We start from the raw sequence: 13,615 nt of genomic DNA on the forward strand, positions 1-13,615 counted from the left end.
TTGACGCACAGCCCGTCTACCTGCCTCTGCCGTAAACAGCGCTAGGACCTGAATCTTTTTGCTTCAATACACTTCAATTGCACTTTTAAGTGGCACTAGTTTACTCTCATATTTCCAGTCATGAGATTACGAAAAGGAATTATTTCATAACATTAAGAAGCTTGTAGTTCAACGTTGATATTGTGAGGAACTGGTGAATCGAGGGATGAAGTTACCTGTCTGGGACCAGGGCCAGTGGGAGGCAGCCTGGTTGGTGTTATGGGGATTTGGTAAGATTTGGGAATGGGTTTTCAACAACAAATATATGTATTTATATAGCTTTTATATCTGTGTGTGTGTTTTTGTTGCATACCATGACACTATTCGGAAAGGGAGTGGTGGTGAACAACACTCGCCATAGAAATCTGGTAGAGTAACATTCTTCTTTGGAAAACAAAAAACACAGGCTAATTTCCTTCATCTTTTGTTTTGATTGATTAGTAATGAGTTCATTTTTGTAGCATGTATAGGCCCATACCTGTGTTTAAAGTAGGCTTGCTTTGTGGTAAGTGCACTTATTTTCAGTGTGTTTGTGTATTAATGGCCTTAGCATGGCTGCCAAACTGAGATGTGGTAAAGGAAAATGTCATGAACAGGAGAAGCAAGTTAAACAGCTTTGTGGCACATACTCTACCTCTGAGTCCCTGTGTGTATCTGTCTGTTTCCCACTCTCCCCTGTCTGTAAAATAGGTGTAATCTTTAACTACAGGCTGTCTATCCCCCCCAGACATTTCAAAGGAACATTTTTGCTCTTGTTAATTATGATTATGCATTACTCTCTCACACCCATTATCTCACCAACACACAAACACTCCTCTCTCTCTCATAAAGCAGTGTGTGTGAGGGGTGGGTTTGTGGAGCCTCCTCCATCCTTTGCATTACGGTCCTTGACGGAGGGTGAGACGCGGCTGCCCTGTCAGTACCAGGTTCAGGAGGACGAGCAGATAGTTCAGGTCAGCTGGATCAAGGAGCTACCTGATGGCACCAAGGAACATATCATCACCGCCCACCGCACAGAGGGACACACAGGTTGGTATCACCATGCCCTCACCAACTCACACATCACGTAATCACTATCATGTTGTTTTCTTGCATTTGTCTACAATGACTGATGTTTACCAGAAACAAATCTGTCAGTGTCTCATTTTTGTATCAGAGTTTGGGCGTTACTCTGGGAGAGTGAGGTTTGAGAGCCGTCACTCCATGGTGAACTCTGCTCTGCTCATCCTGACCACGGAGGAGTCTGATGAGGGGAAATACACCTGTCACATCAGCACATTCCCCTATGGGAACTTTGAGAGGAAGCTGTCACTCACTGTGTGGAGTAAGACACATTTCTTTAACCATCTTCCTTTTCATCCTAAATGTAAACCAAGTTACTATTTTCATTGTTATAATCATCATAGCCATTTCCACCGAAGGAAATCTCTCAGTTCTGACTAACCAAAGCCTTACTTAAAAACTCTATTTAACTGTATAAAATGCAATCTAATATACATCAGATTGACCGTGCCCCTCTACCTCCCTTCCCCCCAGCCTTCCCAATCTCCTCTCTGGACCCGGTGGTTCTAGAGGAGGGCCAGTCCTTCCACGTGGCTGCCTCCTGCCGCTCCGTGGCCCGCCCTGCACCCCGCCTGACCTGGGACACGGACCTTCCTGGCCAGGCCCAGAACCGCAGCTCCGAGGGCGGGGTCGTGTCCACTCACTTCTCCCTGCACCCCCTGAGGAGCATGAATGGCATGCGGTTGGACTGCCTGGTCTGGCACCCTGCTCTGGAACAACCCCGCAGGATCAGCAACCGCCTGGTGGTGCAATGTGAGTTTACCCTTAGCTGTCACCATGGGCAGGTGGTAACTAGATGGCCACGCTAGGATGGATTAAAGTGACATTGTTTGTGTTGATAGTTCCCCCAGATGCATCTGTCACCGGCTTTGATGGCAACTGGTACATGGGACTGAAGGGAGCTGAACTCCGTTGTGAGTCTGGAGGAAACCCCAAACCAAAAAACTTCACCTGGACCAGGTATTACCCGTCTGTCTGGATGTCTGACTGACTGTCTTTGTTTCTGTCTATGTATTATTTGCCTAATGTAACACAATCTGCATTATAAAATATACTATACAAATACTGGCGTGAAAAATATACACACACATACAAAGAAGAGTATGTCAATTAGGAGGGTGCCTTTCTCTCCTTGTTCCATTCAAGAATAAATAAAAGACACAGTGTCCAGTTACAGAATAAGAAAACCGATTGGGAGAGACATTTTCACATGAGTAAGGGAGCCAAGGAGGGAGGGGGAAGAGTTGGAGGCGCATCTTAAGCACTTTATCAAATATCACTCTAATACACAGTAAAACACAGAGTCTGCACATAATTAAAGATTCTTCTGCGAGCATTACAATAAGGACAGAACACCCAATTAAATACTCACTATTGCAGTATGATAAAAATCCATGAATCTGTCTCTGCAGTAGTTAGATATAATTGAAGGAGATATAGTTTTCCAAAAAAAAAAAAATTCAGTGTCAGATGTAATCTCTGGCGTTGATTCCATTATGAAGGATTGGTTAGAAGGTTGGGCTGAGTTAGAACAGAAATGTGAGAAGCTTCTTGTTGGGGTGAGCAGTAAAATGGTAACCCGGCTAGGTACAGTGAAACTAGGGCAACATGAGCCCTCTCGGTGGACCTAGTTCCTGGTGGGGGTCAGATACTTGTCTCTATTATAGTCCCTAGGACATCTGAGTTTATTCAGGGGCCTCCTACTTCATAGTAGGCTCAAATCCCAAGCCAAGCGGCATTTCCTATTCAGATCAATAGGAGCAGCAATTAAACTGATTCTACAAGTGAATGCAAATGGTTGGTTTCCCTTTGTATTCAACATGATACAACTAAAATGCATTTATCTAAAACCAGTGTTGTGTTCGAGACCACCTAAAGCGAGACCGATTCAAGACCAAGACTGGAGGAAATCGTGTCCAAGTCAAGACTGACACTGGGAGGGGGACAAGGGGTCGTCTAAGACCGAGGTCAGAAAAATGCGAGTCCAATTCAAGACCATGATTGTAATTTGTCAAATCACCACCATAATAAGAGTAAAAAATATCTAGTATGTCTGCGTTCATATTTCAGAACAACATATAGATTCTTTAGACATTCAGAATAGTGAAAAAAATGTATTCTGAGGGAAAATATAGCCGAACTACAAATGATTACTAACCCAAACACAGTGGGGAACAATTGGCCTTCTACGCCTTCATAGAAGGGCTAAGGATTTATGAAATAATTATAATAATATAATTATATTATTATTTTCAATAATGTTCTGATCTAATCCCTTCAGTTTGTGTTGGAAAGGGTTAACACTGAAGAGAAAAAAAAGATCCAATCAAGATTTTTCTTTGCAGGTCTCTTGGGAGATCAATCTAGCTAGTTAAATCAGCCATTGACTAGGCCATAAGAATAAAGAGTAGATAAAGACATCTGCCATTCAACTGTATTAGGGAAACATTTTGTGGAGTGACAGTGGAACCAATCAATCACATTTTGACTTAATGGGAAGGGACCGTTTTTACAAAAAACGTATGCCTTCTCTAACTAGTTTGTAGCGGCTGCAGCAGGTGTTATCAAAGAGGATGTTGTTGCTAATTTGTTAGCTTCTCCCTTTTCAAGAATAACTTTAAACAAGAAGTTAAGTTTCAAATGTTCATCATCTGGTGAGTGGAACTGGGTTTATTGCAGCGCACTTTGATGTTAGTCATCTCTTTGAAAATAACTTGTGTGTGAAACATTGTTACATTTAAAAGTGGAACTGACAGCATTTTAGCATCATTAAATTTGATTAAAATATGTTCATATACTCTCCCAGGAAGAATTTCACACTTAAAACATTTAGATATGGTAATTTTCACGTTTTCATACATTCATAGAATGTTTGGGAATAATGTATACTAAGGCATCTGTGAAAATTCTATAGCAATATAGAGAGGAAAGGCGGCCACGCGTTTGGACAATTAATAACACTGAATAAAAACGCCTCTCTTGTCCAGGACCGGTGCTCTATAGCCAATCAGAGCTACAGTAGGCTTTTATACAAACCATATACCACACGGGCCTGTCATCGTTCACTTTGAACTGGACTGTGTGTTTACAGGCAGTCGCAACAGCGCGACTTTAGATCATTAGATTGCATTTGTCACAAAATACACCTGAAAGGATTTCTGCAAAAATGTGAACTCCACGAGTCATCTTACATGTGGGAACTTTATAGTCCTATTGATCAAACAACCATGAAATGGTAGGCTCTCTCTCTGTTATGCACATCAACAACAAATGCTAACAAGAGCAAGATGAGCTAGAATCTAATGAAGGAACATTTAAAAACCCTGTCAAACTTTTTCAGCTAGTTGACCGTCAAAATTGCACTGATAAATGATGGGAAAAGTCACTCACCCACTCCTCCAGGGCATGACATGACATCCTCCTAGCAGATAGCTATCTAGCTAACGTTAGGCTCCGGGCTTTTAGCTTGATACATAAATAGATACACTAGCCTATTAGCCACATTATGACTGACTTGTGATCATTGCTCCTCCGAGTTGGATTGTCTTGACATTCCAATCCTTAGTTACATTTCTCAGTTTTTTTTCCAGAATATTGAGTCATTGAAACTGAAATGGTGCATCCCGAATGAAGGCAGCAAACAATGTACCAGGCCAGCTGTAATTTACAACCTGATAGCAATATTTTTTAGATGACAAAGAAGTATTGGTGAATTATATTAATCATGCATTGAACTGCGTCCATCTATTCTGCCAACAATGCCTTAGTGTACATCATGGAACGTTGAGTCAAATATAACCTATTTTTAAAACCTCTTATAAAAGTTGATTTTGTAGCAACAACTGGGAACGTTGTATGTTTTACTGATTATGATTGTCTGTTTGTTTCATATCTGCAAAGTAGTTAAAACGCTGTCAGTTCCACTGTAAACTTAAGGTCACCGGTTACTTTGTGTGCTAAACGTGAATTTCTTTGCAATGGGAAGTAGTAGTTGTACGTTTCCATTGGGAAATGCTTAATGGTTGTGATTTTGTATTCTGATTGGGACCTACTGGCTTATTATGTCTGAGTTTATGGACTGCTTATCCCAAACATCATGCTGTGTGTGACTGTTGTCTTTCTATCGGTCCTATGCAGTGGGGTAGTGGTGACTGAAGGAGGTGGTGTAGTCTAATTTTGTCAAAAAAGTTCCCAAATGGCCCGCCCAGCAAAGTAAAGACACCCCTGTGTGAAACATTCTATGTTTTCCTATGTTTAAAAAACATTAGTTTTCCTATAGATTTTTCAGATTTACACTCTCAAAATCACACTTTTTTTAATAGGCCAAAAAGGACAAAAATGTGATGATCGAAGTCCACAAAAATGCTTAAACCACATCAGTCTGATTGGGTGGGCCTGTCAGGGCCTGGCTCCCCAGTGGGTGGGCCTGTGTCCAACCAGGCCTGTGTCCAACCAGGCCCATCCATGCATACACCCCTGATGCAAACAGTTCATGATGACAATTGCGCATCACAAATAGCCTACTAACCAACGCTTTGGACTAAACTTGTTCAATTCCTTGTTTGCATACCCATTCTTGCCTTAGTTGGCATTTACTGGTCAAATATCATAAGTTGAAATGTCTTTCCCTACGCTACTGATGTCATTCTTCTGTGAGCTACTCCATGCCAAAACCAGGTCTCTGGAAGAAATTAGAGTCCTCACTGTCCGAGACCTAGTCAAGATCGAGTACAAATGTATCCGACACTGAGACTCAATATGTGGTGTGTGGACTGAGACACTCAATATGTGGTCTTCGAGTACAACACTGACTAAAACACCTAACCAACGCACACTGACCTATTGTTTTGATTTAATTACAGGCTACTGCCGTGGCTTACCTGACATTCTTGTCAGAGCTTTAAATCTGGTAGTTCTCGTTGAACAAAAGGCTTTTAATGTTTGTTTTTTCATGATTTGTGTTAAAACTGTTGAATTGAGAAACCCTGCCCTTACAAAGAATTGGAGTTTTGAAACTGCAGTTGAATATTGTAGACAGTAATTGCAGAATAGCTGCAATCTTTTTTTGTTAAGGGTACCCACGGTGTCTGCCTTCATGGACATAGCCATTGTTTCATGCAGTGAGTCTGCTATTCCATGAGTCATGATGAGTATGTTTTTATTTTTTATTTAAATAGGCATGTGAGTTAAGGACATTCTTAATTACAATGACGGTATAGGAACAGTGGGTTAACTGCCTTGTTCAGGGGCAGAACGACACATTTTTACCTTGTCAGCTCAGGGATTTGATCTAGCAACCTTTCGGCTACTAGCCCAATGACCTAACCACTATGCTACCTTCTGCCCCAGGTTACATGAGTACATTGTTGAGAGGATTAGTATTAATGTGGGCATTCCTGTTTTCTGCTATTCTTTAATCCCCTGTATGTGTGTATATTTGTCTCCATCTGCAGGGATGGTAAGGCTCTGCCAGATGGCCTGACTGTGGATGGAGCAAGGCTTCTGTTTGGCCGAGCCCTGAGACAGAATGACACTGGAGTTTATGAATGTGTGGTGAACAACGGCGTTGGGACAAGGAAAGTAGAATGTAACATCACAGTTACAGGTAAGGGGAAATAGACAAAGTTATTCCCGTATTTTGGGGAGATCTGAACAGAAAAACATGACACTGGTCACACCACCAGATTGGTAATATTTGTAACATTGCTGCCCCCTTGTGATAATAATAATACAGATCTCACTAAAATTGGAAAAAAACTGCATCCTATATATATGGCACTGCAATTGTTACCTTTGGTTTTTTGTGTTTACAATTTTATGTGCATTCCCTCTTTCCTTTCCACTCCCTCACTCAGAGACATCTCGGAGAGTGCAGGAAGTGATCTTTGACACTCTAGTGATGATCATTATAGGTGTGGCTGCTGGGGTGTTGGTCATCGTCATGATCATCGTCATCATTTTAGTCAACCGATACCACAGACGCAAAAACAGCAAATTAGAGATGGCGCTTAGCAAAAGGATGTGAGTTGATTTCCATAATACTTTGAACCCCCCCTTCCCTATCCTTAAATACTCAAATCCCCCTGTTTCTGAAATGCTCTCTTTCACAGGTTAGAAATCAACACTCTCTCCAGACAGGCCTCCTCCAGGAGACTCAACTCTGTCAGCACAGACCCCAGGGAACAGGTGAAAAGTACTTTAAAATCGAACACTTGTTTGCTCTTATTTTCAGTTATTAGTTATCGTCATCTTGTAAATGAGTCTGCCAGCAATCATTTTTGTCTTTCTCTACTTTTCACCCCACCCACAGAATGAAGACTGTACACTACTCAGACTAGACAGTGGAATGAAAAAAAGCCTAATGTCCCTTGAGGTGAGAGTTCATAAAAGTTTCAACAATATCATACTGATTTATTAATTGATGTTTAATCTGTGGATTATTGTGATCCCTCTCGTTAGGACCATCCCATCTACAAAGGCAGTCAATCCACCCTTGGTGGGAAGTGGGGGACGGTTCGAGAGGGTGATTTGGACTACCTAGACCGCCCCATCCTGCACCAATCTAGCTGGCGCGAGTGCAGAGAGAGTATGAGGGGGGCTGAGATGGAGGGAGAAAGGGAAGAGCGCAGACGAAGGGTGGAATCGTACCTAAAGAGCAGCAATATGTCCCTGGTGTGTATTTGTGTCCGAGAGAGGAAGAGGATACGTGAAAGTTTGAAAATGCAGACTAAGTTTACTCTGTAATAACTGAAAGGCCTATCTGTTTCTCTCAATGCCACACAATATGTGGCTCTCTATTTCTCAGGACTCTGGCCTTCCTTCCTCCCTTGTCCCCATGAAGCCCCAGGATCATGATGGCAGTGTGGGGCCCACAGACATCCCCTCAATGCTCAGCAACCTGGGTGGCCAGAGGGAAGTCATGACGGAAGGGGAAGACTGGAGCGACAGACAGGACGTGCTGGAGGTTGACGAGGCTGACTTTGACACCAGTTCATACCAGATCTCAGAGGCACTCTCCAACCACTTCCACTACAGCAACGGGTTCCTGCGGCCCAAACCACACTCCAACGCCATCCTCCTACACCCCATAGGACAGAAAATCTAGACGGGTGAAAGGAGTTTGTTGAAAAAGGAACTGCCCTCTGCTCCACCCTAACTCAATGGTCATGGAGGCCTGTTAAATTGCAGCATCACTTTGTCAACTGTAAACCGAGTATTGTCTAAGCACTTATCAGTTGTGCTTGTGCTGTCATTTTAGCTAACTTTACAGTTCTGATATACTAAATATACCCTACCCTTGTGCATTAATGTTATTTTCATGTTTCTTTCTATTTTAAAAAATCAAAAGGGCTGTTTGAGAGAATTCTCATGTTTATTCGTAAAAGCATGTCCACTGTTTTTTCTCCAGAATTGTTAGTCTCTGGCATAGTTTTAAAAAGACGATTGAGATCCGGCTCTTGATATCATTGTTCCTTTTAAAAGGTTACAAGCGGGAGGCTGTGATCCCTCCCTACAGTATATTAGCACCACTAGTGTAACAGTTGTGGTAGGGTCGCACTGCTCTCACTTTACAGAATAGAAAGACAAAAGTAACACTGTTGCTTTCTGCAAGTGTCTTGACTGTCTTCTCATAAACTCTGTTCTCAGTCATTAGAAAACATTTGTCAATAGCTAGGTTTCCATCCAATTGGCGACAGATTTTCATGTGAATATTCTAGAATCCCCATAAAATATCTATTTCCAACCAGTGTTTACCCCAAATTGACTTGTTTTCATGTACTGAATAAAGTTAGATGCTTTTCCATCACATTTTCAACTACCGATAGTTTGGTCACAAAAACAGTTGCGTTATATAGCAAATATACCTACTCTGGTCGTGGCATGTGCGCTATAGCCAACAGCTCACATACAGTACGGGTAGGGTAGTCTACATGATGAGATTATGAATATTTTTATTTGTCAAGCACAGCAGTCAAGCGTTGATCATTGTCACCAGAATAAGACCCCTCGATATTTATTGGAAAGGAGCATCAAGATCACTGTGCACTTTCATCACCTTCCCACTGGGCATAGACAATTTCAACATCTAGTTTATATTTACATTTGGTTGATGTCAACTACTGTGAAATGTCACCATGTCATTAGATTTAGGTTAAAAGTTGGATGAAAAAGACAATTTCCTTACAGTTATGACTTTTGCAAATCCAATCAGTTTTCCAGGTTGATTCAACGTCATCAGATTACATTTTTGTTGTTTAAATAACATGGAAACAATGATGCAACTAGTTTTTGCCTATTGGGCTGTGAAGTTCATAACTTAACCTGTAGTCTAATAAACCATGGTTTCCCAAGTCGTATGGGAGGACCACCCACAATATAATTGTGACTCCAAGTTTACTTTGATATGGTTATTATATTAATATCTGCGCATAAAGGTGTTTCCACTGTCATTTCTCACATAATGCACTTTACAGACACAAAAAGGTAGAACAAACAAATGATCTGTCAGAATTGATGAAATTGCACTGAAACATCACAGCCGTGATTTTGTTTTAATATGGTAAAGACTTTCCTCGCATAAAAACTGGATGGAAACGTGGTTAATGAGGTTGTGTTTCATAATGTGTGGGGCGGGCCCCAGCTGGTTTCTCTAGAATGTTCTTAATTGTCTAGTCATGGTGATAACCATCAGTAGACTGTTGGCTTTGCTCTGAGACCCCTGTGTACTCGCTGGTGTGTGCGGAGATTACTCTGCTGAGCAAAACACCTCCCACACGTCACACAGTTGTACGGTTTCTCTCCTGTATGAATCCGTTGATGCATCTCCAAGTGGCTGACCCAGTCAAAGCTCTTTCCACAGTAGGTACAAACAAACCGCTTCTCTCCTGCTGGGGTTCCCTGTGGGGCAACTTTTGGAGAGTTGAAACCATTTGGGGCAAACGAGAATACATTGTTTAGCCAAATGTTGGAATATGCTCCACTCTCATTGGCTCGCGTTTGTTTGTCTGATGGCACTCTGGTAGTAGTTCCATCCTCCCTTCTCTCTGGGTGCATAGTTTGCTCTCTGTGCTGACCTGGTTGTGCCTGAACCAAATCTGTAGAGGTCCTACTTCGGTCATTCCAAACAGACTGTGCTCGCATCTCTTCTTTCATTAGTCTGTTTATGTACCCCATCTCTGATGATGGATCGCTATCCAGACCCTGCACTGCACTTTGAATAAGCTGTATGTCTGTATTTAGATCCTGTGTATATTGTCCTGTACCATATGAGCAATCTGGACCCTCAGAGTCACAGTTGATCTCTGATACAGACGCCCACAGCTGACTCTCTCGGTCATCCATGGCAAACTCAGTTTCCTGATGATCTGATCTCTCTGTGCCATGTTCACTTCCTGATGTATGTAGTGAAATAACGTCATACTCCTCCTCTTGCTCGGTCTTCACCACTAATTCTAGTCCACTACCCTTCTCCTCTCGCTGGCCAGACCTGTACTGTTCATTAAGCCCCACTACTGATTCTTTAGGTGGCTGTGGTCTATTTTGATCCCGTTGGTCATCTTTAGGTGTGAACACTTTGTCTCTCGTGGTCTGCTCATATGAAGTTCTTTCACCAGCATCCTTATCAGACCCCTTGGACCCTAGGAAAGGTTTAAATGAACTGTCAGTAAATGTCAAAAACAATGTAAAAGTTCAGAGAGCACTGAGCAATTGAACAAGGTCAACAACTGAAATCAATTATCTACACTGGCTAGGCATAAATGTCAGTCATATTGTTAATACTATCTTTTTGAAGAATGTATCCTTTAGTTGAGATGGACAGCAACACATTTCAGATAGGTCAAATGCACCTTTCAAGTGCTAGTCTGGGCTAGGAAAGTCGGAAATGTCCACCTTGCTAACTGGTAGTAGTAACGCATCATCAAGTTGGAAATGACCGAGTTTCCTAGTTCCGACTAGCATATGAACACGGCATACCTGAACCAGTACCTGGGCTTGGGGATAAGCTTAATATAACGACCTTTCCTCTGACGCCCAGGATCCTTCAATTCAAATGCCGCGTTCACATTCTAATCGAAAGTAGGAAACGCGAACATTTCCGAATGGCTAATTCGTTGAACGCGGCACTTGTATCGCTACAAAAGTTAGCATGTCGGAAATTTCAGAGTTTTCTTTTTCCGACTTGCAATAGAACGAGGCAAAAGTCCCATTAACCAGCTCTGCGAACGTTACGTCAAAATAGGTTCTGTACTCACCAAAATATGGAATTTCGCAGAGCAACTAATTATTACTGCCGTTACGCACGGTAAGTACTTCCAATAAAATCAATGACCTTTCGGAATATTGTAATGCTGGTAGATCAGCATGCGCGACAGTAGTAATTAGTGATTTTATTGGAGGTGGTTTTGGCGCATGCGGTAAAAAGAAGGTCTTATTTACCTTTTGGGAGTACATACCGTGCGTAAGGGCAGTAATGACTGTAGTTGCTCTGCATAACTCCATATGTTGCTGACTACCCAACGTGTTTTTTTTTATTATAACGTTTATATAGCTGGTTAATGGGTCTTTAAATTGAAGGATCCTGTGCGTCAGAGTGCTCGTCATATGTATCGTCTCCTCAAGCCCATGTACTGGTTCATTCTAAACACACCTATCTAGTACAGTCTTAGCAATATAACACATGGATTTTATTTCTATGAGTATAGTAAACACGAGCTGGCTCACCCTGCTCTGTTCTGCTGGAAGACAAAGAGTATGTTGAAGAACAGCCTGCTTCTCGCGCTTTGGACGTCGTCCTTTGCCGTTCGTTCTCCACAAACAATAATTTTCTTTTTAACGCTTCGATTTCATTTTCTCTTCGACACATTTCCAAGCGTAAAACAGTAAAACCATCATCGAACATTTTACTTATTTCTGCCACCGCAGCTTTGCCTAACACATCCATAACCGAGGTTATTTTGGTCTGAAAGGTAACACAATTGGTTATATTCTCCTGGAACAACATTTTATCTGACTAGTGTTATGTTTCTAAATATAATGTTCAGTCGGAAAAGACAATACAATAGCAAACTACCAGAGACGGAAGAGGAAGCGACTCGCCGTTTTTTTTCCTGTTTCCATGGAAGTCAGACCCAGCTGCTAGTGCATTGGTGTCTATGGGAGACACACCCAGTTAAGTATACTTTTTGGGAAGGTAAACTGCCTGAGTTAACTGTTAACCACTTTTGCTAGCTACCACTGATGGGTCTTTACTTCCGCGACAACAAAGGATGGGAGAAGCGCGTGGTCATATGATCATTAGAGAGTCCTACGGTGTCCGTAGAGGACATAAACAGACCGCCTGCTCACCTGTCTTTTTGGAAGCCAGATACATGGCACAGGCACGTAATACAGTGTCTTGCTGCACTGGACACTGGACACTGGGCACACACACACGCACACGCACGCACACACACACACACACACACACACACATGAGAGAGAGAGAGAGAGAGAGAGAGAGAGAGAGAGAGAGAGAGAGAGAGAGAGAGAGAGAGAGAGAGAGAGAGAGAGAGAGAGAGAGAGAGAGAGAGAGAGAGAGAAGTATTAGCGAGTTGTCCACATTATTAGTTGTTCCGCGATTTATTGGGTCAATTTGCGTCCCTGTTAATGTCTCTCGGGGATTAAAAAAATATATTTACCTAGGCAAGTCAGTTAAGAACAAATTCTTAATTACAATGACGACCAAACCCGGACGACGTTGTGCCAACAATGCGCCGCACTATGGTACTCCCAATCACGGCAGATGTGATGCAGCATGGATTCGAACCAGGTACTACAGTGACACCTCTTGCACTGAGATGCAGTGCCACTCGGGAGCCCAAGACTTACCATTCAATGTACATTTCAATTATTCAATTATTCTGGGTAGCCTTTTGATTCCTTTCAACTCTGATTTAATCCCTGTGCTGTTTTTACAATATATTATTCGATTGGCACAATATATTCCAGTCTGGCAGTGGTTTATCTATGTAATTACATTGTATGTACATTGATGGGCTGTACTGTAGTAATGCACAGGGAACAGACAACAGTACTATTGTCTCCTGAACCAATCTAACATCATCACCTATTCAGACTGGTTTTCTGTCCAGAACAACATTTGTGCATTATACTATGATTCTGGACTGATGTCATTCATTTATTGAGCAAGTTATCTAAAGCACACACCTGCTACTCAACCAAACTATACAGACAACAATCTTTATCTGAGTTGAGTGAACCTTTTTCACTGTTACTGCTCACTTTTTCAGAGAAAGGCTCAAACACAGGGATAGCTTTTTGTGTTTTATTTAACTCGGCAAGTCAGTTAAAAACAAATTCTTATTTACAATGACATCCTAAGAACAGTGGGTTAACTGCCTTGATCAGTGGCAGAACAACAGATTGTTTAACTCGACAGTTCAGGGATTTGATCCAGCAACCTCTCAGTTACTGACTAAACACTCTAACCACTGGGCTACCTGCCGCTTGTATG

At 42.0% G+C, this 13,615-nt stretch overlaps 2 protein-coding genes across 6 annotated transcripts; one reads left to right on the forward strand and one right to left on the reverse strand.

The window, feature by feature from the left end:
- The first annotated feature begins 26 nt into the window (after positions 1-26).
- LOC124041614 (nectin-4-like) lies at positions 27-9,481 on the forward strand. Of its 4 annotated transcripts, none has more exons than XM_046359394.1 (11): positions 27-269; positions 871-1,068; positions 1,196-1,363; positions 1,576-1,854; positions 1,944-2,061; positions 6,555-6,706; positions 6,957-7,122; positions 7,212-7,287; positions 7,412-7,474; positions 7,561-7,773; positions 7,856-9,481. In XM_046359394.1, the coding sequence occupies exons 1-11, from the start codon at positions 206-208 to the stop codon at positions 8,204-8,206; spliced, it is 1,848 nt and encodes a 615-aa protein (XP_046215350.1). In that variant the 5' UTR covers positions 27-205; the 3' UTR covers positions 8,207-9,481. The 4 variants fall into 4 exon arrangements, with proteins under 4 accessions (XP_046215350.1, XP_046215352.1, XP_046215351.1 ...); XM_046359396.1 differs by having other exon boundaries at positions 7,907-9,481; XM_046359395.1 differs by having other exon boundaries at positions 874-1,068.
- LOC124041622 (zinc finger protein 473 homolog) lies at positions 8,271-12,428 on the reverse strand. 2 transcript variants are annotated; one of them, XM_046359413.1, is made up of 3 exons: positions 12,173-12,428; positions 11,824-12,061; positions 8,271-10,739 (listed from the first exon to the last, which is right to left on the reverse strand). In XM_046359413.1, the coding sequence occupies exons 2-3, from the start codon at positions 12,041-12,043 to the stop codon at positions 9,790-9,792; spliced, it is 1,170 nt and encodes a 389-aa protein (XP_046215369.1). In that variant the 5' UTR covers positions 12,044-12,061; positions 12,173-12,428; the 3' UTR covers positions 8,271-9,789. The 2 variants fall into 2 exon arrangements, with proteins under 2 accessions (XP_046215369.1, XP_046215368.1); XM_046359412.1 differs by having other exon boundaries at positions 8,272-10,739; positions 11,824-12,427.
- Between the last annotated feature and the right edge of the window lie 1,187 nt (positions 12,429-13,615).

This window comes from Oncorhynchus gorbuscha, linkage group LG08, assembly GCF_021184085.1.
Source record: "Oncorhynchus gorbuscha isolate QuinsamMale2020 ecotype Even-year linkage group LG08, OgorEven_v1.0, whole genome shotgun sequence".
In the NCBI taxonomy this organism is placed as follows: Eukaryota; Metazoa; Chordata; class Actinopteri; order Salmoniformes; family Salmonidae; genus Oncorhynchus; species Oncorhynchus gorbuscha.

Excerpts from the sequence above, each read along its gene's own strand:
- LOC124041614 (XM_046359394.1), top strand. The coding sequence starts at position 206 with ATGAAGTTACCTGTCTGGGACCAGGGCCAGTGGGAGGCAGCCTGGTTG. Across the intron at positions 1,364-1,575 it reads GCTGTCACTCACTGTGTGGA|CCTTCCCAATCTCCTCTCTG; the intron begins GTAAGACACATT and ends CCTTCCCCCCAG. Across the intron at positions 1,855-1,943 it reads CAACCGCCTGGTGGTGCAAT|TTCCCCCAGATGCATCTGTC; the intron begins GTGAGTTTACCC and ends TTGTGTTGATAG.
- LOC124041622 (XM_046359412.1), bottom strand. The coding sequence starts at position 12,103 with ATGTTGTTCCAGGAGAATATAACCAATTGTGTTACCTTTCAGACCAAA. Across the intron at positions 10,740-11,823 it reads TTCCAGCAGAACAGAGCAGG|GGTCCAAGGGGTCTGATAAG; the intron begins GTGAGCCAGCTC and ends AACCTTTCCTAG.